Here is a 25259-nt window from a genome sequence, read left to right as displayed (position 1 = left end):
ACCATTGGAGAACAAAAAGAAGTCATAACGATTTACTACTGTTTTTTTGACTTCTTTTTTCCTTTTATGGTTTTTATGAACGGCAGCAGTGGTCGATCCGTGGACAAAGATCGCTTCTGCCTGAAAAAGGTGCTTTTAATAGCTTCCCAAACTGACGTATTACACTTGTTCTGATACGATTACAAAACTAGTCTTCTTTCTTGCGCTTGTTATATTTTTGCCTTAATCTCTCAGTTTTTGATACTTTCCTGTCTAAGGACAGAATGCGCAAGCAAAACACAAATGAGATGCAATAATTCTCGTGCAGACGCTAAACTAGCACTTCTAAATTAATTGCACGCTTCTTTCACTTTCTTTCTTTCGCTTCTTATTGTAGCTAGATTTTGTTACCTTTGTGTATTCTTCGGTGCATCCAAATGGATTTCAGATCCTTCAACCCGATTAGGTGATACCAGCGAGTAAGTGGACCGATACAATGATTTGTCTGCAATATATGAAATGTTAATTATCTGGTTGTAGTTAACAGTAGTAGTCAAGACTTGAGCACATGTCCTCTACTTTCTTAGTTTTCGTAAATACACATGATCCTTTTGTTTAGCTAGAAGGTTTCTATCATTTGACATTGAATTCGCAATATCTCACAGCAACGATGCCGATCTTTTGCAGAACCGAGAACCAGTCAAATGGTGGAACGGACGCCAGCGGCAACAATAAACCTTTTGTATTTTCTTGTGAATTGTCATAACAACACCATTTACTTAGATGTGCGGCCACTTCAATTGTTATCTCAAGAAATTAAGGTTCTGAAATCTTAGCCAGAACTAGAGACCCCTGCGTGCTACCCTCAAACCACTTGGAGAATGTCCTCGACTGCGGTTGTCTTGTAGACCTTGTGGCAAGATTCGAAACGGTGAGAAAAGGCGTGCTTCTTCCTGGAATCGTTCACAGCTCTTAAGTCGAAAGTAGGCAGAACTACTGCCCGATCTGTTGCGCTCTACGGTACATAGTACTGATCTTCGACCAAAGAATTGGTATAGAAGGCGAAGATGTTATGTTGGACGGTTGATGTCGCATAGGTTGATCATATCCGCAACAAAAACTCAGAAGTAAAATGCAGGATGAAGATGACGAGGTGTAGACTACGAGTTTGAGAGTGGCCCCGTTCAATTCGCTCTAATTATCCTGAAAAACCGGTGGGAACGAAAAAAAAAACGGGCGGCGGTGTATGTCGGCGCTGCTTCCACGAACGAGCGGTCGGGAATCAATGGCGTCTCCTCAGCATTCTATTCAAGAAAAACCAATGAATGGGCACCGGAGCGAGTACGAGGATGACCTTGTAGGAGCGGAAGCGGTTTTCACGTCGTTTTCAGTATCACAGGGAACTCTCGTAGTATACACTCGGAACTCTATATTTGCTCACAGGGATCCCAACATCGTCAGTTTCGGAATAAGCCGCCTTTGGGACTCGGAGAGGAATACAGAATCATTGCAAAAGAGTGATCAGGTTGTAAGAAGAAATATTTCGCAAAATACTAGAGACATCTTGAGTGAGCCTCTTTCGTCTCATTAGCGTATTTCGTCAGAATTTTCTGATCTTTTTGTGTTTCTGCATTTGTTAAGCAAACGTCCATCCACGCGAAGTTCGATGGTTCGGAGACGATAATCGTCATAGTCACCAAATTTGCTTTTCGAATCACGATACCTTCAGACTTCAAGATAAATGTGAGTTCTACTCAACTGGACAACGATTGATTCGTTTCTAATCCAATGCACTAGATGTTCATTTTCAAAATGGACGATCTGCGAAAGGTTCTTTTTTTTCGATGTAACCAAGGATTATACGATCGCACTGGATTGACGTCAACAAGCACTACGGCTCTTTTCTGAGTAGCACCTATATAGAATCTGAATAGAATTTGGACTAATAACGATCGGTGAGACTGAGGGCTAAGAACGACGTAATTTCTTGCTAAATATCGTGTTTTTTCATTGGGCATTGTAAGTCCCCTATATGTTAGTTCACTTTCTTCATTTGATGAAGACGAAAAGGTGGAGTGTTGGAGATTATTCGTGAATGTTACGCTCAGAAATCCAGTTTCTACAAACTTTGGCGAGGAAAGTACGACTAAAACACGCCACTCGCAAAATCTCCAACACTTTGCTGTTTTGACTCGTGGTACGTGTTTACGACGAGAGGATTTTAGGTAACCGTTGTTAATTTTTTTAAAGCATGATAAGCGGTTACGAAATGGTTGCTGCTAAATCAAAGATGAAAGGTCGTTAGTACTGATGGTTATGTGCTGCAGCGCACGAAGTGAATTTGATGGATTTGTGAACACCTACAGCATGGGAGGAGTGTAAGGACGAGTGAGGGATGTGCATCAAAAAGGAACACTTCTTGTGCTGAAGCGTACACAACAGTACAGTGTTACTGTGTTGTAAAAGATGGAATGAACAAAAAAGAAACTGTTGCATCAAGCAGCTCCACTCAAATTTACCTTTCACGTCAAGCTTCTCTAGTTCTGATTCAAGAGTTTTATATGATTCAACCGGACTCTTGATTTCTTCTTCGAAGCGGTGGGCGAACGATCGCAGAATTAGCTCTTCCCATAGCTTGTTCGGCTCTGATTTCTAAATGAGTATGGTTTTGTACAACTACAGCATTTTTTTACATACAATTAAATTTTGTACACTTTATACACGAGTGTTGATGTCTGCAGCCACCTTCTGATAGATTTGTTTGGAAATATGAAATTATCTGGCCTAGTATAAGTGTGCGAGTGCGAAGGCATTCCGACGGAAGTAATTTCCATGAATACATTTGTTTTTGAAAGATGTAAGGGATCGCTTCAACCTCGAGGCGACTGGAAGAAACTCTTGGAGGAAGATCTCCGAAAGCGTAAGCAGTAGAAAGCGGAGCAAAGTCGAAGCTGTTTCAAGAAGTCCCGCCGGGTCCGAACTTCCCGCGAATGTGATGCTGAACTATCCCTTATTTGTTTCTTGAGTCCCTTAACTCTGCTTACATATGGACCAGTTCAGCAGTAAACCACTGACGAAACTGAATCGGCTATGAAACAAATGAAGGAAATGGGGAACGTGACAGGCAGACGATCTGGCAGCACAACTTCCATAAGCTTTTCTATGGTACGAAGACTTAAATAGCCACTTAATTTTTATAAAAATTCAGTAGGAATTATAGAACTTCAACAAAATATTTGATAGTTTTGGATCAAATGGGAGTGTGGAATCGTATGTTGAAATTAAAGCGCGGAACTGTCAAACCCGACTTGAAATCAATGCACCCCATAGTAAATATGTTGAACTTCTCTTCATTTGAATAAGCTTCGGCTTGCTCCAACAAATCGATAATGACATATTTGTATGATCAAAGTTTGTGCACTTGCTTTCTGGCGGTCTTACAATGTTCCACACCAGTGCCAAATAGAATAACCTGCTATCGGGCAGTCTCTTCTCATCCAATAAACAGAGGCCTCCAGGCGGGCGTTATTGCGATATGGATAGTCAATGTTATTGTAGCGATGCGGAACTGGGGAGCAAATAAAGCTGCAGAGGCTCGAAATAGCTGTTGTGCGACATGAATCCCTGAGATTGTATGATACATTCATTGAACGAACCTCGAGAGCTATACCATCGCTATACTTCCTGCCATCCTGGCTGTACACGATTTTCTTCCGATGACTCATGAACAATGGTCTGTAGGAGGGAGTTCGTTTGGTTGGCGTTTTCGGAACTGAAAAAGGGTAATTTATTCTGCATGATAATAGCATATTACATGAGGAGTCCTGCATACATTAACTGGACGAGTTCCATCAACCCCCATTGTCAGTGTAATTGACGCAATTTTGTTCTTAATCATACCGATTCAGTGTTTATGACATCAGGGTAAAAACTGACTGTGGGATGCACAACAGGTGTGAGAATTGGTAGGTTCGAAGATATAATACAGGCAGTTCGACACCCTTACCGTCATCTAACTCGGTGCAGTTTGGAGAAGATTCATTGCGATGAGGGGCTGCATAGAAATCTATAGGAGAATCGCATGGGACATTCACCATACCAATCATTTCCTGTAAAACATGGACACTTAGTCTGCTCCTTCACGAAAAAAAAATAAAATTGACTAAAAACTTAGGAATTAATCAAGGAGTAGGGACATTTTCGAGTTTGCCTTATCTTATTTTACAATATTTTAAGAGCATCTTCCAGTGTAATGAACTGAGAAAAAGTTAAATGAAGAAGATGCTATAAGAGAATTAAGAGCAAAAAAAAAACTATACGAAATGAAGTAAGCTGTAAACAAAGCTTAAATCATTGCAGAACGTAACTATTAGGCTGAAATACAGTGTTGCAACAATTGTCCTCCAACATAAGGGGGAAATATTTTTTATAATAATAATAATATAATTTTTTTATAATATTGGATTTTTTCAAATATACTCTCTTTGCACATGCGAGGCAATAAAAGTGTCGACAAATTTGACAGGGGTGGACTACCCTCCCTACCTTCTCAACTTCGAGCTGGAATGGAAAATCAAGAAGTGCGAAAGTTCGACTTTCCTTGAATCTTGGCATAGAGATTGCAACTTGTTGATAGTCGAGTTTAAGCAACAGCCAAGATTGTTAACAAAATTTATTACGGCTAACGTTTCAGCGTGGGCTTTTTTGGTTTTTGTTTCCGGGTGTAATATCCTAGGGGATGATGACTTGTTCTGGATGAGGCATTTGAGAGGATATATTGCAAATGTTCTTACTTTTCAGGCTCTGACGAAGGCGACAACGCCGAAACGTTAGCCGTAATAAATTTTGTCTTGGCTGTTGCTTAAATTCGACTATCAATAAGGAAAATCAAGAATCTACAGTACCGTCATTTTTCATATTTCTACGAGTTACTTTTCAGAACACTCAGCAGTGAAATACAAGAATCTTTTGTGTGCTTCAATAACTTTTCAATAGCAAAGGCAAAAATGAAAGGAAGGGTTGACCTTAAAGAGATAAAATATTTCGTTTGGACTTTTAACAGTCGTCCGCCCCTATTTCCCCTAAGATTAGAGACAGATTCCCTTCAGATCAAGGATAATACCAATTCAGGATAAAGAAAAACTATCATACCTTTAAGATCTTGTTAGTTCACATTTTTCAAAACACTCAACGCTCAAGGGCTTTACTAGTATATTGTGCGATTGCAGTTTTTTACTTTTATTGTTTTATTAGTTTATTTGTGGTACGACACTTCTCCCTAAGTCAGCCAGGTTTTTCGACTTTTCAGACACGGTGAATTTTCGTAGGACTTGCCTTTGGAAGAATAAAAATACCGATTTGACATGTTGGCCGTTAGCCCCGTCCGTCATTACAGAGGCGGCACACGTGTTCATAAACATCAGGCGATTCCAGGGTGAACTCTAACGCGTTGTTGCACATTGAAAAGATTGGTCAACACTAAGCACCTTATCCTTCTTTGAATGCGAAATGAGTTGAAGAATTCTGAATTGTGAAGTTTCGAGTACTCTTAATCCTCACGTGGAATCAGATTAGATTTTTGTTGCCTTTTAAGCAGAATTTCAGTAGAAAAAACCATCTATATGCCATCAGGAACTTGTTCAGTTTTGACAAGAAGAGTTCGAAACGAATGAAAAGGCTGCAAGTTTTCGACATTTGAGGCTTTTCTAAAGCAAAAAAGACCATAAAAGCAAAAGAGACCATAAAGATTAACGGTGCCGATGGAATAAAATGTGTGATTCAGAATGACTAATGTTTAGCTCGCTAGAAAGTCGGCCCATATTTGTTAGTGTAGTCGAAAAAAGGAATAAAGAAAAGAACGAAAGGAGTTTTAACCCATATTTTAATAATCGGTATCTGACAAATAAATAAACCAAAGTTCAGGGAAAAGTAATCCTCCATGGAATTACGTGAACGCTTCACTTTTTCTTCAATAGCTACGTCTTCTTTGAGTGATTCACCAGGAACAATTGTCAGCAATATGATAAGAAGTCTTGCGATGGTTGTCTTCGTTGTCTCAATGAAACTTTTAATATCTAAATATACAGGAAACCTAAGTGAAATTTATCAGATATATGAGAATAAAGTAACTGATGTAAATGTCATTAGCAGTTACGGAAAAATATCAAGGTCGCCACATTGAAGAATGTACGACGTATACTGTCGATATGGTACCGTTACAGAGCGAGATTCCTCATGAAATTAAAATAACTCAAAACTCGAGCGCAGAAATATTTCAATATTTGGTCACAATACTCATTTGCTCATTAACTACGAGAGTTGTGAGAACAGAGAATTCATTTCATAATATGCATGCAGGAAAATCCACACCATTAGAGCGCGAGTAAATCAACACATGTACATTAAAATTTAGTAACAAAATCAAGGCGTCAGACAGCACGATAGCATGAAGAAAGTTACTATAAGAATTAGTGGGAATTAACAACTCTTAAGTGGTTGGAAGGATTGGGCTGGAGTTCAAATTAGCTAGCCTACGAGCTTAAAGCTAGCATCTCTTCCTCCAATTGTCACTACCGCAGACGACTTTGGAGAGTAAAGGAATATGAGCGAAATGGTGAGGAGATTTCGCTATGGTACTCGTCTGCTGACCGAAACGATGGCACAAATTTTGGGGGCGTGGTGTCAGCGGAACCCATTTTGTAGGGACAAGGCGGGCGGACGACGTCATTCACCACTCCAAACAATTCCTGTGCAGGAGGTGAAAGTGCGTGGGTGCTGAGTGATAGTGGTTGCAGTCCAGACGCATTCTTTATATGACTACGCACATCAGTCACGAACACCATATGCTGCTAATCGTTTGTTTATGGAAGTTGTGATGCGATAGTCTCCAACGCGAGAATTGTAAACGCGAATTGCTCACAATCTTTGCATAACTGTCACCAATTTAATCCTGGAATTGTGCAGATCAGCATATTTTTGGGGAAAAAAGTTCAAGAAACACTGTAGGCAAGTCTATGTGGCATATTGGTACATTCTTCGTAATTTCGATTAACAATTCCTAATTCTGGGGAAAGAACTTGAGAGTTCAATTCTTCTGGTATAAGCATCTAAGAAATCCCTGTTCTCTCAATTTCTAGCTAACAGTCGTGTAAAAGGACCTGATCTATGGTGCAGTAATGCGTAGGCGGTTAGATATCGGACGCAGCCTTCTCTCTCTAAGCACTGTTTGAATCGAAAATGCAAAGTTACGAGTATGCATTTATGTGGCAAAATGTAACTGATAGAGTTGTATCTTGACCAATCAGATATACTCTAAATCAACTGTTACAAGAATACTGTAGAACTCCGGAGTTGGATGTTTTTACTCACTCGTATGAACAAACTTTCGTTTACATTTTGCTTGAGCAATAACGGCAGAAGCATGAAATGAATTGTAGAAATTGTTCGACTGGTTTTTCAAGTTTCGGGTTGCTCCTTGTCTAAATACAGCCGACGCAAAACGCGTTGTGTTGGGGCGCCGCATAGCTTCCTCAATAGAGGCGTGCACCGTCCACTCTTCATGGAGCGCAACAAGCTCCTCGAAGCTTTTTTCTTCTTGCATTCAGCAGTTCGGATCCTACAATCCTATAATGTTGCATATATGGAATAGAGTAGTCTTTGCAGAATCTTCTTCTATTAGTTTCGCCGTTTGCTTTGCTCTCAGGACGCCTCTAAATCGTTGGTATCTTCTGAAATTGAAGCATCTGCTCAAAGATTTCACTTTGTATGGTCGAGTCAAAACGACTTGAAACACAATGGAGCTACCTGTTGGAATCGAGGAAGGATCCTAGTTAGGACGAATTTTCGCTGCTGTCCGACTGGAGCTGACGATGATTCCACCTCAACCTTCAACGCAGCCGCTTACGCAACTTCACCGTTTTGATCTGATCGTATGAATTGGATCTATGCTCCAGTTTTCATGTAGTTGCGCATAGTTAGCCTTCTTCTAGGGCAGCTTTTGGGATTTTACAACACTTACGATTGCGAAAAAAACGATGATTGGGGACAGCTACACGAAGAAACAGAAGAGAAATTCAACATCTTCGAACTAAAATCTTAAAGGCCCCGCAACAGCAATACAAACGACTAAACCAGCGAGAAACGACTTTTCTAAGGCCTGTAACCTTCCTCATGTACTATTATAAGAAAAAGTGAAAGTGTGAAAAAATATTTTAAAAAAAAGAGTTCCGAGAGGATTCTCGCACTCCGTGGAGAGGGACGAGCGCACGCCTTCACCGAGAAAGCGATGCATTACCCCAATACGACACGTTTTACGCCTACTTCAAGTATGACTGGGCATACCTGGAGTTCTCCTGAGAAATCAGCGCCTTTCACTCTGTTTGCACATTCCAGCTAAAACACTTATTTGAATTCAAGCCCATTTCAGTAATTGCTACTTGTTGCATCCCAAAATAGTTTCTATCCTTCGCCTTGGATTTGGCTTGGACTTACTGTAACCTACTGTAACCACTTACAGGACTTACTGTTTTTGTTTCAACATAATGTGCTATAAAAGTATGAATTCAAGCCCATGTCAATAATTGCTACTTGTTGCATTCCACAATGGTTGCATAAGATCAACTAAAACCTTGTATTTCCGTAAGCATAGCTACAAGTAGTTCATTTTGATCTCTTCGCAACAAAGATATGCGTTCAATGCTAGTGACGAGGACATTTTTTCGTGACGTGTCGAACACAGACAAGAGTTAAATTTTGGTTCTAACTGTAATTTCAGGTGTGTACTAGATGTTCGAGAAACCCATTAAATAATTCCACATTGAAATTTCTTGAGTGCTGAAAATGAAAAAAAATGATAAGAGGAAGCAAGTTTACGAAAGAACACTGAATTTATAACCAATTGTTTCCTGTGCGCGTCAAACCTACGCCAAAAAAGGGCAAGAACTGCTTGTGAAGTTATTCCATGAAAGCTTCACGCCGAGATTGCATTACGTGTAAATCCACAGTTTTTTTTTTTTGTATATTGTCGTAGTCGTATCAAAACTATATGAAATCCAGTATAATTGGGTAAGCGGCTGGCCTCCTTCTGGCGCGGTGGAGTTAGCGTTTGCGTTCGAGGCGGGACTTTCACTCGCTGCCTTCTCCAGAGATGGGTAAGGTCCCATTTCCGCTTAGGCATAAACACCAAAACTACAGATAGTTTTCATCCGACTTTCATTTATTTTACACCTTCTTCTTGATGAACTTCTTTTGTGAAAAACTGTTGTTCTAAACATGCAATTGTGAAACAATCGTTTGACGTTGGAGATTTGGCATTTATGCACGATAAGGAGGTGACGCGTTCCCTATTAAGACATGCTCCAGCAAAAAATGACAGCTCCATATCTGCTCCAAATGGGAATCAACATTTTCTTATACTTTGCTTCCTCTGACGTGATTTTAACGGGAGGTCAAGAAATTCCCAATGACCGTTGTTGTCTGAAACAACAATTCTTTGCATTAGATCAATAACGCGCATCTACTTGTTTGAAGTTATGCTGTTTTAAGTTCCCTAGTGACATGGTCTGCGCCTTTTTGCTAATGTATAATTGAACATTTTCGACTACCATACACTTCCGATTGTTCGATCAAGATAGCGACTTGACCCTATCCTCTGGAACATAATTACAACCAAACTTAACTGCTACATTTGGGAGATTTAAGTACGGAAGTGCCAGCAGGTCAAAATATTAGCAAACAACTAGCCCTATTACAAACAGTTTTATTCTTAATATTCGAGAACGTTGAAGATGGAAAAATATCAGAAAGATATAAATAATGTAAGGAGGTGTAAAGTTGCTAAAGTGATTTATAATGGTCGATTTATTTAAGAATGCTCAGCATTTTGTTCTTCTCTGATCATTGCTGCCAGAACTGTGGAGACTTCTTGAAATTTTCTCACCTAGACAGTCAAAACACGTCACGTCTTCTGGGAACCATTCATTGGTAGCATCGTTAGCCTTATTTTTTTTTCAAGTTCATCCCTCCTTTTCCTTCTCCAAATAAGCCTGAGTTCCGCCTTCAAAAAACGTCATTGCGGTTCATCATCGGTTCCGGAAACGGAGCAGAATGGTCACGTCTGATGTGAGATCAGCAGAGCTATTATAAGGAACATTTAATGTCTGCCGGGAAACATTTGCTACTGAGAAATCAGCAGAACAAAACCATACGAGTAGTGTCAACACCAATGCTCAGTGACAATCAATTCTATTCAGAGGTCGCATGAATCGTTTGCTGAATGACTCAGTTGCGCGAACACCTTTGCTGAAACAGGACTTAACAACTTTGCTGAGATTCTCCATCAACAAGCGAGTGATCTGCATTTGACCTTCTGATTGATGCTTTAAGAGGACCATTGTTGAGTAAAGGGATCACAGACTGACGAAACGAATGTCTCTACGCATTGATACACCGCGAAATAGTTTTTACATGTCGCGAGGGGACGACATGACTGAAATACGACACATATGTTTGACTTTGGCAGGACAGAAAACAGTGTTTGATTTGATACGCATATTCAACCCAACATAACAGCTCACGTTTGGTGACAGCAAAGCCGTGAAAGTTTGGAAATGACACCCAGTATCACTCACCCTCTAAAAATTTAGCGAACATCCTTCTAATGGGTTAGAATGCAATTTTTTATAAGTCACTATAGTTTCTATAGGAATTGAGTTCATGTGCTCCTAGTTGTAATCACGATTATCACAAATCATGACCATTAATAATCATTAAAATCCATCAACTAGTAGATGAAATTGAAATAGTGGCTTATGTATTTCTGCGCTGTATTTCCAGAAATGGTATATCATTCAGAGAACGATCTGCTCTTCTTCACTCACATATATAAAATCTGCGTAAAAAATTTTCTAACTTGACCACGCGATGTTTCCACTTCTCGAAGGATGATGAAAACTTGCGTAGAATTCTCAGTATGCGTAAAATCTCAGGACCTCCTTTCTTGTTGCTTTTTTATTTTTTTTTTCATGCCTTTTCCCAGGTAATAGTGGATGAACAGGATCGTGTAGTCTTAGTGAAATCTTTTTTTTTTCTCTGGAGAGCCTCTAGGATCACAGTTTGTAGGATCTGATTTCTGTACTACATTTGGGTGCAATTTTCATCTCTTGTAGTCATGGTACGGAGAATACAATTTTTCACTTGCTCAGAGGTTTCTAGATCCACAACATCTCTTCAGAGTTTCCAGCTGCAGCAATTTTCTCCACTCTTCTTATGTAATTGTGCATAGTTAGCTTTCCTCTAGGAAGAATGTTGAGATTTTACTGTTACGACGATTACGACAAACGCTAATCAAGCAATTTATAACAAATAAATGTAGCGAAAACTGAATCCTCTCAAATTAAAACCAAATTAAGAATGAACAGCATCCTAGGAGCAAAACAAACGATAAAACTAGAGGATAAAAACCTTGGGAGACTATGTTCGCTTGCTCATGCATTCTTGTACGGAAAAAATAGTAAAAAGAAGGAAGAAAGCGAAGTGAAGCGTGGGAAGCAAAAAGAAAACAGTTTGCGAAGAGAGCTCTGCGCACGTCTTCACCGAGCTACGGTCGGTATAAACTTGTTGTAACATGAAGACACGACTTCACGTTACAACAAGTTCAGACCGACCGCAGCTTTTGGGGATAACGACTTAAAGTACCTGACCTTTAGATACGGCAGACATACCAATCTTTTTCACCCTTAGTTCATGAACTTGTGCCGTACTAAATACTGACCGAAGAGTGCTGTTGTCTACTTCGACAAATCAACCAATCAACCATCGATCGGAGGTTCGACTCCGTCCTCGTCCTCATCGAGCCTTTCACTCCTCCGGGTCCATAAATTCGCAGTAGATTTGTCTGGGAGGATAAAAACGCTGATTTGACATATCGGCTGACGCCTGCAAGTCTCTCTATAGGCTAGCTACACGTTCGTAATCCTCAAGACGATTCTGAATTGAAGTGCACGTGGTGGCGGATCCCAAGCAGATGGATTAACGCCAGACACTTCATCCTTTATATTTTAATTATTAAATCAATTCAATTTCTCGCCGGAAGCAAATAGAGATGTGTCTAGTGTGTTCAGCGCGGTGAGGTGCGATCTGTTTTCGATCGAGAAGACGCAGAGCAGAGAAATTTGTGTCAAGCAAGGAGGAATGCATGTAATTTGCAACAGATGAATCGATGTTCGGAAAATTTCGCATGTATGGTTTTTGGACAAACTAAGGATGAAGGACTATCAACTACGGATATTCACTGGTACTACTGAAATGAATTTCTTGTACCTAACCGACCTACTAGCATTACGAGTATTATCGTTTCAAATGTGCGCTTTTTTTAACTAAAAAATACGATCATCACTTCCTTTTTAGACCAATTATTTATTTGCTGTGAAGAAATGTGCGTACTAGTGCTTAATTTTTATTTCTCCTAATTTGTTACTCCTTCATTTCCATTACTTAATAAGCACCATTTTTATCTGGATTTCTGTCCCTTCTCGTTCGAAGACTGAAGGAAGAGGAGAAGAGCCAACATCTACAGCTATTTCTTGAATCCAATCGTTGTGATGATTTGAAAATTTACTCGGGCGATACTCTTTCCGGTTCGTGTCGTTTTTTTTTTTTTTTTTTTGAAAACTGTGGGATTCTTAAAGTTCCTTGTTATCGTCATGTTTCTACGCTGTCTTCCCACTCTCTGCCCCACTCTCTGCTCCTTTTTCAGAAAACTAATGTTACCGTATATTCTTTACATCCAAATTAAAACGAAAAAGATTAATTATATTTGCGGGAGTACAAATGGAAAGGAAGAAAATACAGAAAACTCCGAGGAATATTCATTGTGTACTACATGTACTACTGAAAAGCGCTACAGACAACAAACTTGCAAATGTTGACGATCAAACATGGTCTCGCACTGATCTTTGAGGCAAAAATATCCGTGCAAACCAATACTGCATTACTCACTTATCTAGTAGTCACTTATCAAATGCATCTCCTTGGGCATTTCCGTCAGCTTTTGTCTCACAAAGTGACGGAAGGTTTAGATGGAATTAGCGACTATTATCAGCAACACAACACAACGTGATGACAAATTGCGCAACTGCTTGAGCAAACTTGTCAATCTGCATTCTCGCTGTGGGGTTTTCAAAGGACTGAAATAAGCACCCTCTTCTGATCGTTTCTTCTTGAGAGTATTGCACATACCCACAAGAAACAATATTTCAGAGATAGTACAGAGCTGTGAGAAGACTATCCATAGGGACATTTTATTTGATGGATGAGTTCAAATTGGGAATATAAAGCTTGGCTGAACTTGTTATATTGTCAAGCCTTTCAAACGATTGTTTTCTGGGATGCCGAGAGAAGGGTAGCGTAAATAACGTTCCCGATTTGCTGGAGGCGTCAGTAATACCTATATCTTTCGAGCGACGCGAAATGCATCTTAGGAACTTCAAAAAGTCTGACATCCGAAACGCTGCTCATCCCCTCCTGTACCTTCTACCTTGTTGGAATCCAGCACTTGGCTCTTGCCCTACGGTGACGCTGAGAAGCGATACATGTCCAACCCTACTTATTTTCCTTTCTTTGGCAGAAAGCATTCCTGACAGAAGTAGAACAGAACTTCAACTTCTTTTCACTTGCGTGAAGTAGAATACTCCTAATATTAGCCTGTCGATGACGCTGACTACACTTCGCGGAGGATTTTTCGTATTACTAAAGAGTGGAAAAAAAACTAAAAAAAAAAAGCTCACAAAGCGGAATGCCAAAACGGACGTCAACTAGTACCCTTTCACGTCGCAACTCGGGTGTTGAATTAGTACTGCAAAGGAAAGCATCTACGAGGATTATGGTCAATTCATCGAAAATGTTCACAACTGTATGAAGAAGGCAGTGGTTTCAAAAGTACCAAAAGGCGTGAGAGCTCTGATACGAGCTGCAGGCAACTGTGGGATTACAGATCTTCGCAGAGCTCTCTAGAAATAAAAAGAAGACGTGAAGAAGAGACTGTAATTGTAATGCGGCTGCAGTTGCGGAAAAGAACATTCGCTACACTCATTGTGGCTCCTCCTGCTAAAAGTTTAAGATGGTCACCCCCTAAAACCGAATGGAAGACATTGAGAACAAGGATGGACAGGCTCATCCAATTTTCTTACTGCGACTTCTCCGAGAACCACGACGTTCTTTCAGACGGAAATAGACATGGGATCCCCGATCATTTGATAAATACACTGATGGTCTCATAACTCCCTGACGAGGCTTTTCAAACGATGCCTTTCGGAGATATAGCATGCTGTTTCGAACATAAGCGAAGAGGTGTTGATGAGCGTGCAACGGTCTCAAATCCCGCTCACTCTCAGAATGTTCTACTTGCTTCCTACTTTCTTTCGCTCTTATTTTTTGACCGAAAAATACGTTCTTCGTCTTGTCATTGAGCGTTTCCTGTAAACCCATGTAATTACAAGGGTTTTACGCTGAGAGATGCCGGATTTACTATATTTCACACTTTGTAAACAATCGTTTAGTGTGTGCCGTGGATGCTAAGAAGTGTTCTTCCTACTTCCAGAACGATGTTTGGCGATATTCTCCTCACTTCGTCTGCTGCATGGATTTAATATTTAAGTAAAACACATCTTGTTTCTACCGCATTAAAAACAGCAGCATCCTTCCCGCCGCTGGTGATGTTTAGGAAGCTTTTCCACTGCAACTATTTCCAGAGACAAGTACCTTCTTTATTGAAAAGAGAGACAGATTTTTTAAAAGATTTCTGCAACTTTAATAGAGTACATTCTTGAAAAAGCATCCGCTGGTTGCTGCTCATTCATTTCCAAACAACGTATGCGATAACGCAGTCAGGCGCGTTCGAAGTTCTAGCACAAGACTTCAATTTTGTGCAAAAAAGGCAAAAACAGTGCAAATACGGGTTATGACGCTAATTATAAAGACGTTTCAGCGGTAGTTCACTGGCACTACTGTGATAGTTAAAAAAAAAGTTCTTTTGTGTCGCAGTTTTTACAATAAGTTGCTCATTTCTTCTGTTCAACCACTTCCTAAATTCACTACTTTTTGTGAGGTGATCCCGTACAACTTCTATATCAACTCATTCCTACAACAATAGTTTAGAAACTCTATAGTAACAACCTTTTGGGGTATTATTTACAATTTACAACGAGATAAATATGTATATGGATGCATTGGATAGGATTGTTCTTGATTGATTGTCCTTCATTTATTTACATTTGAAACAATTCCCAGAAAATCATAGCAAACGAGTGCGTATTAATGAAATGGTAAAACCGAGTACCATCAAATGATGCTACGCATCATCATATCAGCGTCTTCTGTACGATGAGTACATTTCTCACCAGATATAAAGACAACATATGAATAGACGTAAGCCAAAGAATAACGCGAATACTACGAAGCTTGACGCTCCAACCGCCAACAACTAGATGTAGAATAAGTTAATGAAAGAAGTTCGATACAAGCATAGGTCCTCGGTAACGTTGCCATACGAGACATGTATTTGTCACCATACGACGGGTTACTATCCTTCGCGCCTAATATCAGAATCGGTCCTCACTAGTTAGACGCTGGAAAAAGACTGCATCTGCTTATATGAAAGCGCCACAAGGAAACAATGAAAAATCGAATGAAGACCAGACTGTGCAGAGCCAAGATCATGGAGACTTTTGAACAAATCAAATGGAAATATTAGATGAAATGAACCCCTCGCCGGAAGGTCCGGCGACGGCACCATCACAGCGGTATGACTTTGTATCGAAGCATATGAATGGTTACTTGAAGTCTAATTGTTGGTTTTTGAAACGTATATTTCAACATAACTACTGGAAAAGTTTCGCGTTAAGTTTCGGGACCTTCTCATTTTTCTCAAACAGTGGACTCTCGAACATCGCCAAAGAAATTTGTAATGATTTTGTATTACATAATAGTTTAAAACAACAAACTCAAGACGGTAAAACGAAACCCCTTTTTTAGTCCCAAGGAATGTTATTAATACAAAGTTAACAGCACTATGTCTCATGTGGTAGCATTTACATGTAAGTTTGACTCAACACTGCTGACTAACTGAGAAACATTTTTAAGGGGTGTAGGTTGAGTTCCCTTGTTGTCGAGAACTGATTTATCCAATACTTTCCTGGACTTCCCTTCAGCATCAGGAACTTTTGCGATGACATTTTCCGTTGCTGTTTTCCTTACTTCAGCTGGAGCCTTTGTGGTAATCATCGCTACAATGTTATCTGTGACAAGCACCTGAGCGAAAAACCCATCGTTATATCGCAACAAAACTGAGATGAAACTGAAACAGAACTGAAGAAATACCTGACTGTTGATGTTGTTGTTTCCAATGGCATCACTATCTTTTACAATAGGAGAAGCGTGAGATGATTTAGGTGGCAAAGGATGAGCAGCGTCGAAAAAGTATACCTAAATTTCAGGGTAGTCTTCCAAAAATGACAAAAAACTATGTCAACACTGGTTTTTTTTTCCTCGGTGGTAGTTTGTATTTCGTTTTTCATTCAGCTGGCAAGTATCGGTGAACAATAATCCTTACTTTATGCTATTATGCCAAACAAGAAGAGTTCCATCTTCGCGCTGGGTTGCGCTGTGTGACAACAAGATAAACAACAAGGTAAACAAAAAAATCTAAGTGTAAGTGACCACTAACACATGAGTTGAAAAATCACAAAAAACCGTCATCTTGCCGGTCCTTTTTTTCTGAGTGCGTATTTGATAGAAAGGACAATCATAGTTACCTTGCAGTCGCGGTCTCTGTGCGAAGTACTGCGGCGTTATTGGCGCTTCAAACCTAACTACTATAACATTGCATTTTTGACTCAACGGATCACATTCTGTCTCAAAACTCTACTTTTTGTGACAGTTTCATTCGCATTACCACTTGAGATCAATAGAATTGAAATTTTGTGAAGAACCTACAGAAAATGATTGGACTGGAAGGAGCAGGAGGAATAAAGAACGAAATGATCGGAAATCAGATCATCACCGCTTTCTTTATGTAACTCTAGCGTTGGTAAAGAAGTGATGAATAAAAGAGGTCAGAGGTAAATGTTTATCTGTATTATAGTTTCAAACACTTCTACATATAACGACTCTAGAGAAACTATCCTCTATTACTAGTAAAATTACACAAGAATCTCATCAACTTGTGGAAATTTCATTGCCACTAATTTCACGGAGGTGTTCTTCTCGCAATGAAGTTCTACAATATCGTCACCTAGCGAAAAGCTAACATTGAGTCGCTACGTGCAGAAGCGTTTTGAAAGCCGCAAACTTACGCGTATTTGAAATTTCTGTGTTCATTAACAACGTCAGGCTGACCGGAACAAATTAATGGCACCACCACCCTAATAATTGGATCCACTCATGTGAACGAAACAAGAACTTTTTGCACTTTTAATAAGACCACTGATTAGCAAATGAAGTGCAACCTTTCGAATACTCAATAAAATCTCCTATTATTAAAACAGCAGGTTACAAATACGCAACTCACCTTAAAGGTCAGGGCCAATAGAAAGTGAAGGAGTATCACAGCAAAAATTGAACTGTACGCAATCTAAAATATATGTATAAAATATGTAATATACGCACATGCAAGTCCGGTAAAAACGAGTAGAAATTTGAAAAACAAAACTCCAAGTCAATACTGATCAAGTGTTGCGATGGCTGAAAATCTCATCTCTTGGTTTTCCATTCGGCACTGTTCGGATTGGGTTGAGGAATAAGTAGTGAGCACAAAAAACAAGAAAGAAGGGATCCCAAACCAGTGAAAGACCTCGCGAACCTTCTTATTTATAATAAAGTTGACCGAGACGTCCTGCGGAACTACCGTCCGATATGCTTGCTGAGCGTGTTATTCAAAGTATTCACCAAGATCATCCTCACCCGCATATGTAGGACGCTGGATGAAGCGCAGCCTCAAGAACAAGCTGGACTCCGTCAGGGGTTCAACTGTTTGGACCACATCCAGTCGAGGGTCATAGAGGTTTCCGGGAATACCGCCTGTCTCTTCTTTTAACCTTCTTAGACTATGAGAAAGCTTTCGACAGCGTACAAACGAATGCAATATCGTCGCGAGCTGGTCGATCAAAGTGTGGATGCGTCGTATGTGACGACATTAGCCAATTGCTACGATCGATGTACGACTAGGATACAGATTTTCCACCGCCCTCTCACGATACCCATTGAAAAGGAGGTACGACAAGGCAATACTCTATCGCCGAAGCTGTTCATGGCTGTATTGCAATGGATAATGAAGTCACTTTTCTGGGAAGAAAAGGGCATACGCGTTGATGGAAGATTTCTCTCGAATCTTCGTTTCGCGGACGACATCGTTCCCTTTTCGAGAAGTACCAATGAAGCAGAAACGATGCTCAAGAAACCACAGCGAAAAGCAGGAAAGAGAATAGGATTGCGAATAAACAGAAAGAAGACATAGTTCATGAAGAGCTACTACTGCCGAGGAGTACAACTTGGAGGCTCTCAAATCGTGGAAACTTCGTCATACGTATACCTCGGACGTTGTATGAATAGAAAATGAAATAGAAAATATATAACATATAATATATGAAAATATATATATATATAACATATATATATATATATATATATATATATACATATATGTTGTATGAATATGGAAAACGACTTGAAGGAAGAACTGAATAGAAGAATAAGAGCAGCATGGGCAGCATTCGCACCCGTCAAGGAAGCTACGGACCAATTGACGGGCCAAGATCTTCGTGTCCATCAGTTCGACTTGACAGTTCTTCCAGCGCTCTGTTACGCAGTGGAGACGTGGGCAGACACCGCTGCCACGTCTAGGAGGCTACTTACGTTAAGTTTAGTTAGTTTAAGTTTAACCGGCGCACACAACACCTAGCCGGTCTTCACAGCTCCGACTTAAGAGGAATGTCCCGTCTTCGCGACCCAGCGGAATATATATATATATATATATATATATATCGAAAGATGCGCCGATCACATTTTGAGAAGATTCGACGATAGATGGACTAAAAGAATGCTAAAGTGGATCCCAAGAGATGTTAAACCCCTCGAGGGAGACCGCCAACGAGATGGAGTGACGTGTTCGCTACACGGATGGACTAGCTGAGAACTCGGCTGGATACGGCTCAAGGACCTCGTCAACGTCACTCGTGAAACTTGAAAACATCTTGGATGACATGACGAGGGAACGAAACAAAAGAGGAAGAGATGCTGGGGTCCGCATGTCCGGTGCAGACGGGCCGTCTAAGTATCTAAGTATAATTATCTAACTCTACGTAATATTTTTTTTGTGGTTATCATCCCATCCTCCATTCACTACAGCTCACCGCACACTCCCTTACGATCTCCTTCCCCCGCAACCCTATCCTATAAGGATCCGCGATGGAAAAATCCCATCACACGCTTGACCCTGTTCACGGGTCAAGCGACCAATACCGAAGTTTTCTGACCAATATCGAAATTTTTGCTTGTTGACTGTACCGAAATGTCCTTTGTTTTTCGCAGTTGAAGATTTTCTGCCTTTAAGGAATGCCGCTGCAATGAAACCGCGCACACAGAACCAACTCAGTCGCATTTTTTGAAAATTGGAAGGTCAGGCTCTACCAATCACATCCGTGAATTACATTACGGTGTGGAAATCACTGTCGGGCAAGGGGTTTGAATACCCATCTATTTTCGAAACCCTCTGTCATTTTAAAGAAAAAAAAACAAACACCATAACGAGGCACTACATATTTTAGTACTGGATAGACAGCAAAAAAGCATAATCGCATATGGTGAGTCAGATAATCAGAGAGACATCTAAACAATGCTCTCACCAATTTGTTAGGGTCTGACTTGAAAGCAGGCCAAAGGGCCTTCGCCAACACTGCTCCACTTAAGGAAACGGCTGTGAAGATAAGAGCCCATCTAAACCAGTTCACATCCAACGTCCACAGAATCTACAAAATATAGGTTATTAACAATTCCGAAATGGAAGAGACTAGAGAGGTTAAGGTGGAAACAAAACCCACTGAAACGGGGATAAATATGGATAAACTGTAACCATAGGCGCACAGTAAATCCGAAATAGCATATTGTAGCTCTGTCTTTCGTTGCCAAAGAATTGCTGATATAATGAAAGGAGGAAGCACTACATATAGAAAGATTAACGTGGCAGACGATGTAACTAAAAGTACAATATCCGAAAGTGAAAAAAAGGTTTTATGAAATAAAATCCAACGGTATGAAGTGACAGCCCTACCTAGTCTAAAATCGCTGCCGTAATTTCCAGATGCGCCTTCATTTTCGATATATTGTGCAATGTTAGCAAACACACCAATAGAGAAGACTAAAGTTACTGATATCCAGAAAGGTCCTGCAAAGGTCAACAAATAAACAACAACAACAAATAAATAATAACAAACAAATCCAATCTGCTACATAGCTAACTAGTCCAACCGTCACTCTGACTAGGAAACTTCCAATAACAAACAATGATGTGACTACGGAACTTCTAGTAGAGACAATGACGTAGAAAACCATGCACACAAAATGCAGCTCAACAAGGAGAAATAGGATGAAGCATGAATTGAGGCAGGTGCAGATGAGTTTCGATGAGCGAGACCTACAGATCTCTCTTCATCTCTTCGCATTCTCATTCGTACGTTTCACTACTCTGCTTTCTCAAACAAGAGACTTCTTTCCTTTTCGAAATTCAACCTGTCGATAAAGAATTATACGATCCTGGATCGACTAAGAGTCAAATCCGAACAGGCGAACATCATACGACCAGCACGTCTCAACTGTCCGATTTTTGTCACTACAATCGGGTCAAAACTAGGCCTGGTATAATTGCATTAACGTTTGCACTAGAGAAGGGACCACTTCGAGCGCAACCACCTCTACAATTGCACCAGGCCATACTTCAAATCGTTTTGAGACTGTACCCTCCGGGTCTCTACTTACTTGAAGACTAGCAAGACCCTGTCGCTGTAAAATATCACTGATCTATACGGCATCACCAAGTCCTGCTCAATAACACCCTCATTTCTCTCCCACCCCTTTAAAAGAGCGCTTCTAAACAGGGTTAAAAGAGTTTGTGGATGGAATCTGCGTGGGACCATCGCGAACTGCAGCGAGGAATGATGCAAGGCGCATCCCGTGATCCTAACCGCTATGCTTCCACCGTGCTGCTTCGAGCCCAACCATTTATGCAAGTGCATCGTGCTTCATGTCGTTTTGACTAAATTCTATGACTATTCGTCAGCAATGCTGCTCCATCCCAAATTATATCAATTCGAAAATTTCTGGAGGCAATTACCTCTTGGTGACTGCAAGCACTTCTTTTCTGATCAAGTTTGAAGATGTCCGATGGGTCGATCATATTCTCCACCGGTGTAGAAATTCGTAACAACGGCGACATCGAGTAGGCAAAACCTTGGATTAATGTACTTGACGTACGAGATTTCACACTGAAGGACTTCGATTGAGTTGAGCTTGGAGAGTTTACGAAGTTGCAGCAGATGTCTTGATCTTGGTGATGAACTCAGAAAGTCTTTTTCTCTGTTTGCTGCATTAAGGCTATGGGTATTTAATGTATGGGTATTTAAGTGAAGTTCTTCAGGTGGCAATTTTCCCACTGAAAGCGTCAACAATACGGTGAAGATACGAGTTCCTCTCAGAACTTCTCTAAAACCACATATTAGGTTGGTTAATTATTTTTTACACACGCATACCCATCACAATTTCATAGCCTCTTTGTAACACACTGATGATCATCTGTCGATGTATTCACCATGAGTGTTTATCACAGTGTTCCATCTTTCCTATCTTTCAGGGGTTACAATTCTCCTACCACTTATCGTCGACCTATTCCCTGTTGGACCAGGAACGTATGGCTGCGACTCAAAGAATAGCCTGACAGCGAAAATGAAGTCAACGAAAAACCAATTGAACAGTTTATGCTTCGGGGAATGTTTAAGGGCCCGAAATAAGTGGTAGTTTGATGGTCTACTAAATAGGTGGGGATGGCACGCCATTTCCCAATCCAGGGTCTCAATTTGACGCTGATCAAGTGCTAAACCTCAGATTCGCTATTGAATTGTTCTCTGAGTTTCCTTTCTTCAGATTCTGGTCTCGGGGAATCGTGACCTTCGCAGAAATATAGAACATAGTGTTAAACACCCATGGTAAACACATCGAAGGACACTAGTGTTTATGCTAATTTGATTTTTAGGAACAACGACAGTGCTTGTCAAAATCAGCATTGAAGCATTTTGATTGTAGACGTTCGATTGGGGCAGTAAGTTTTTCAAAAACATCGCTGTTCATTGTCTTCCTCGGCTTCACGATGACATCAGGTACATGGACTCTCCTTCTGTCGTATATTTTGCGGCACAGTTCTTTTCCAGTTCGCATAGAGCGAGAGATGTCCTCCCATCTCGGTTACATCAATGACACCGTCCTACTCTTATTGGCTTGAATCATAAAATCGCAAATAGTTGCTTTTAGTGCTAGCGTGGTTGGTTGTATCTGGGAATAATTATCGCGTTCGCATTCTTTTTTGCCATCTTAGTTGGGTGTGCATTGACATCTTTCCCGATGTAGATACCAATTGTTCCCTCAGAAGACCTCAGAATACACTCTTTCTTATCATAGTTGTGGCAAGGAATTCATGAGCAGGTTTACAGTGCTACTATGCAGTGGCTGGGGAACAATTAGGTCACTAGTTGCGCTTTCTTAGTTCGCTGAACTGTCTTCCAAGAGCTTTCTGTCTAGCTATTTCAGCAGATTCTAGGATTCTGCAGGAATTTCTGCAAGAATTCTGTAAAAAACGGCCCGGAAGGTGAAGCGCGTGTGCACGCGCTTCACCTTCCGGGCCGTTTTTTACGGCAATTAGGAAGAAATGGGCAGAATCACCCTCCTCTCCATAGTCTACGATCCCGCACAGGAACTCTCCATAATTCGTGGGGTGATGCCTTCAAGTGATCCTGAGAATTACTACAAAGCCGGATAGCGAGAGTAGCACTCTGAGCTTACTTCTAAATATTGATTAGAGTTATTTCACCTATTCTGCAAAGTCCGTTTTTATCATAGTGAACAAAAAAATTAAAATATGCTAAAAATTGTATCCGTATTTTCTTAAAGGTAGAAAAGTAAGGGTGGCTAGTAAGAGCATTACATACATTTTTAGAGTAGACTCAGTCCACAAATTCTTGCAGAAATTCCTGCAGAATCCTAGAATCTGCTGAAATAGCTAGACAGAAAGCTCCAATCGAACTCGTTGTAGAGAATAGCGAGCTGGAACGCTCGAATTCGCATCTTCCGGCAGTTTTTCACGGTAATTAGGAAGAAATAGAATGAACCACCCTTCTCTCCATAATCCACGACTCCGTATAGGCATAACCCACCTGAAACGCGCATCAACCCAGATTCGTGGAATGATGCCTTTAAATAGGAATTTCCTTGAAAACTACTGACCAAGAACACCAAGAAGGTCAAACTAGTGGCTCGATTCTTGAAGGCATCACCCCACGAATCTGAGGTGGTAGAGATTTCATGGTAGAGGTGGAGTATTCGTACGAGGGATAGTAGATTAATGAGAGAAGGGTGATTCCGTCCATTTCTTCCTAAAAAAAAAACAGCCCAGAAGATATGGCTTTGAGCGCTCCGGTGCGCCATTTGCTACAACGAGTTTGATTGGAGCGCGCCAGCCTTGTGCACGCACCGCATCTTCCGGACAGTTTTCTACGGTAATTAGGAAGAAATGGACGAAATCACCCCTTCTCCATAATCTACTATGCCGTATACGAATACTCCACCTGAAATCCGTACCACCTCAGATTCGTGGGGTGATGCCTTTAACTAGAAACCGTGTGTGCGTAAAGCTGTAGCTATTTTAACCGACACAGGTAGATTTGTACGTATATTATATATAATTACTATATTATACACCCGAAACGCTAAATAGCGCAAGAATTTGGAAAACCATACCCCACAAATCCGGCATAGGATGGACAAAATCCAGGATGAAGTTTTTGTTGGTCGGGATGACACTGTTGAACACTCTCTTCAATACCTAAACTGGAGTAATTACTGCCCTGCCGCAGACCACACGTCCTTGCTGTGTCACAAAAACCGTTCCTGCATTTACAATTATTACGATCTCAAAGAAAGTTTTGGCCTGAAATGCCGACCTCAAAAATAACCTTTCACGAAACTTTTCTAGGTTGGCATTACTTCACCAGTATGTGTGGCAGCGGGCAGTTCACATGTATCAGAGAAGCGCTTCTTTCACAAATCCAATACGAAAAAAGAGTGAACACAAGCCGAACAAAATGATTTTGTTTCTTCACTGCAAAATCCGACGCCCCGAGAACTTCGGAGAGTGCTGGGCTCAACTAACTACGGATATGTGGCTCGAAGACAAACTCAGAAAGAGATGGACCTTATCTTACCGCAGCTTAAGTCATTTTGTCGCTTATTGTATCGTGAGTGAACTGTTTTTGTTAAGGCTATTGATCATTTTTCTTTGGAAATTTGTAAGAAGAAGTCACGAGTTTCCACTGCGATACTTGTGAACTACGCACCAACATCTACCTGAGAATCATGCCCCGACAATTTCCATGAATACTGGCTTTAAACAAACGAAAGAAACCACAATCAGACCTGATCTGTTTCTACATCAAAGAACTGCTGGTAGAAAGCGATAGAGAAATTTGACCTCCTTCCAGAAGTCGATGCATTGTCACCAACATCATTCACAAGCTAAAAAAAATTCTGCACATTATTTAGAAAGAACAAACCCTCTAAATTTCGCAGATCAAACCTGATTCTGGTCTCCAATTCTGCCTGAGAAACCTTCAGCGTTAGTGGAATTGATAGAAAAACCATCTTGGAATGCTTGAAAGATTTCACTTACTGAATTAAACTAAAGAGACATAACGGATCAAACTTACTATGGAACTCCAAATTAGCCATACGCCTCCTCTAAATAAAGATTAACTAATAGGGTTTTCTTGTGATTTGAACATTAACAAAAATAAACTTGCACATAACAGATAGAAGTGATGTAACTAATAATCAAGATATGAAGTGCCACAAAAACAGCTTCACAGCTTTGAGGATATTTATTACCACAATAAAAGAAAAACTAGCACAAGAACGAACCGTAGATGCTTCCATTCAAAATATCCGGCAAAAATAAAAGCACACTTAAAAAA

The 25259-nt window shown here is 40.4% G+C and overlaps 3 protein-coding genes across 5 annotated transcripts; 1 reads left to right on the top strand and 2 right to left on the bottom strand.

The window, feature by feature from the left end:
- Positions 1 to 35: 35 nt before the first annotated feature.
- Positions 36 to 6821, bottom strand: RB195_019056 (uncharacterized protein; the record flags this gene model as incomplete). Of its 2 annotated transcripts, XM_064186744.1 has the most annotated exons (7): positions 36 to 120; positions 391 to 484; positions 2499 to 2631; positions 3636 to 3751; positions 3986 to 4088; positions 5941 to 6070; positions 6628 to 6821. In XM_064186744.1, 7 exons carry the CDS (start codon positions 6819 to 6821, stop codon positions 36 to 38), a joined length of 855 nt encoding a protein of 284 aa, XP_064042624.1. The 2 variants fall into 2 exon arrangements, with proteins under 2 accessions (XP_064042624.1, XP_064042625.1); XM_064186743.1 differs by lacking the exons at positions 5941 to 6070; positions 6628 to 6821 and adding an exon at positions 5334 to 5393.
- Positions 6822 to 15595: 8774 nt separating this feature from the next.
- On the bottom strand, positions 15596 to 25017 carry RB195_019054 (uncharacterized protein; the record flags this gene model as incomplete). Of its 2 annotated transcripts, XM_064186741.1 has the most annotated exons (11): positions 15596 to 15602; positions 16100 to 16284; positions 16354 to 16458; positions 17543 to 17605; positions 19875 to 19997; positions 20070 to 20224; positions 20300 to 20413; positions 24031 to 24115; positions 24706 to 24804; positions 24866 to 24939; positions 24996 to 25017. In XM_064186741.1, 11 exons carry the CDS (start codon positions 25015 to 25017, stop codon positions 15596 to 15598), a joined length of 1032 nt encoding a protein of 343 aa, XP_064042621.1. The 2 variants fall into 2 exon arrangements, with proteins under 2 accessions (XP_064042621.1, XP_064042622.1); XM_064186740.1 differs by lacking the exon at positions 15596 to 15602 and having other exon boundaries at positions 16051 to 16284.
- RB195_019055 (uncharacterized protein) lies at positions 18080 to 18487 on the top strand (the record flags this gene model as incomplete). Its single annotated transcript, XM_064186742.1, has 1 exon — positions 18080 to 18487. The coding sequence occupies one exon, from the start codon at positions 18080 to 18082 to the stop codon at positions 18485 to 18487; it is 408 nt and encodes a 135-aa protein (XP_064042623.1).
- Positions 25018 to 25259: the final 242 nt, after the last annotated feature.

The sequence above is a fragment of the Necator americanus genome, chromosome II (genome assembly GCF_031761385.1).
Source record: "Necator americanus strain Aroian chromosome II, whole genome shotgun sequence".
Classification (NCBI taxonomy): domain Eukaryota; kingdom Metazoa; phylum Nematoda; class Chromadorea; order Rhabditida; family Ancylostomatidae; genus Necator; species Necator americanus.
Note: the sequence above shows the minus strand (reverse complement) of the source record. Positions and strands in the feature narration are given on the sequence as shown.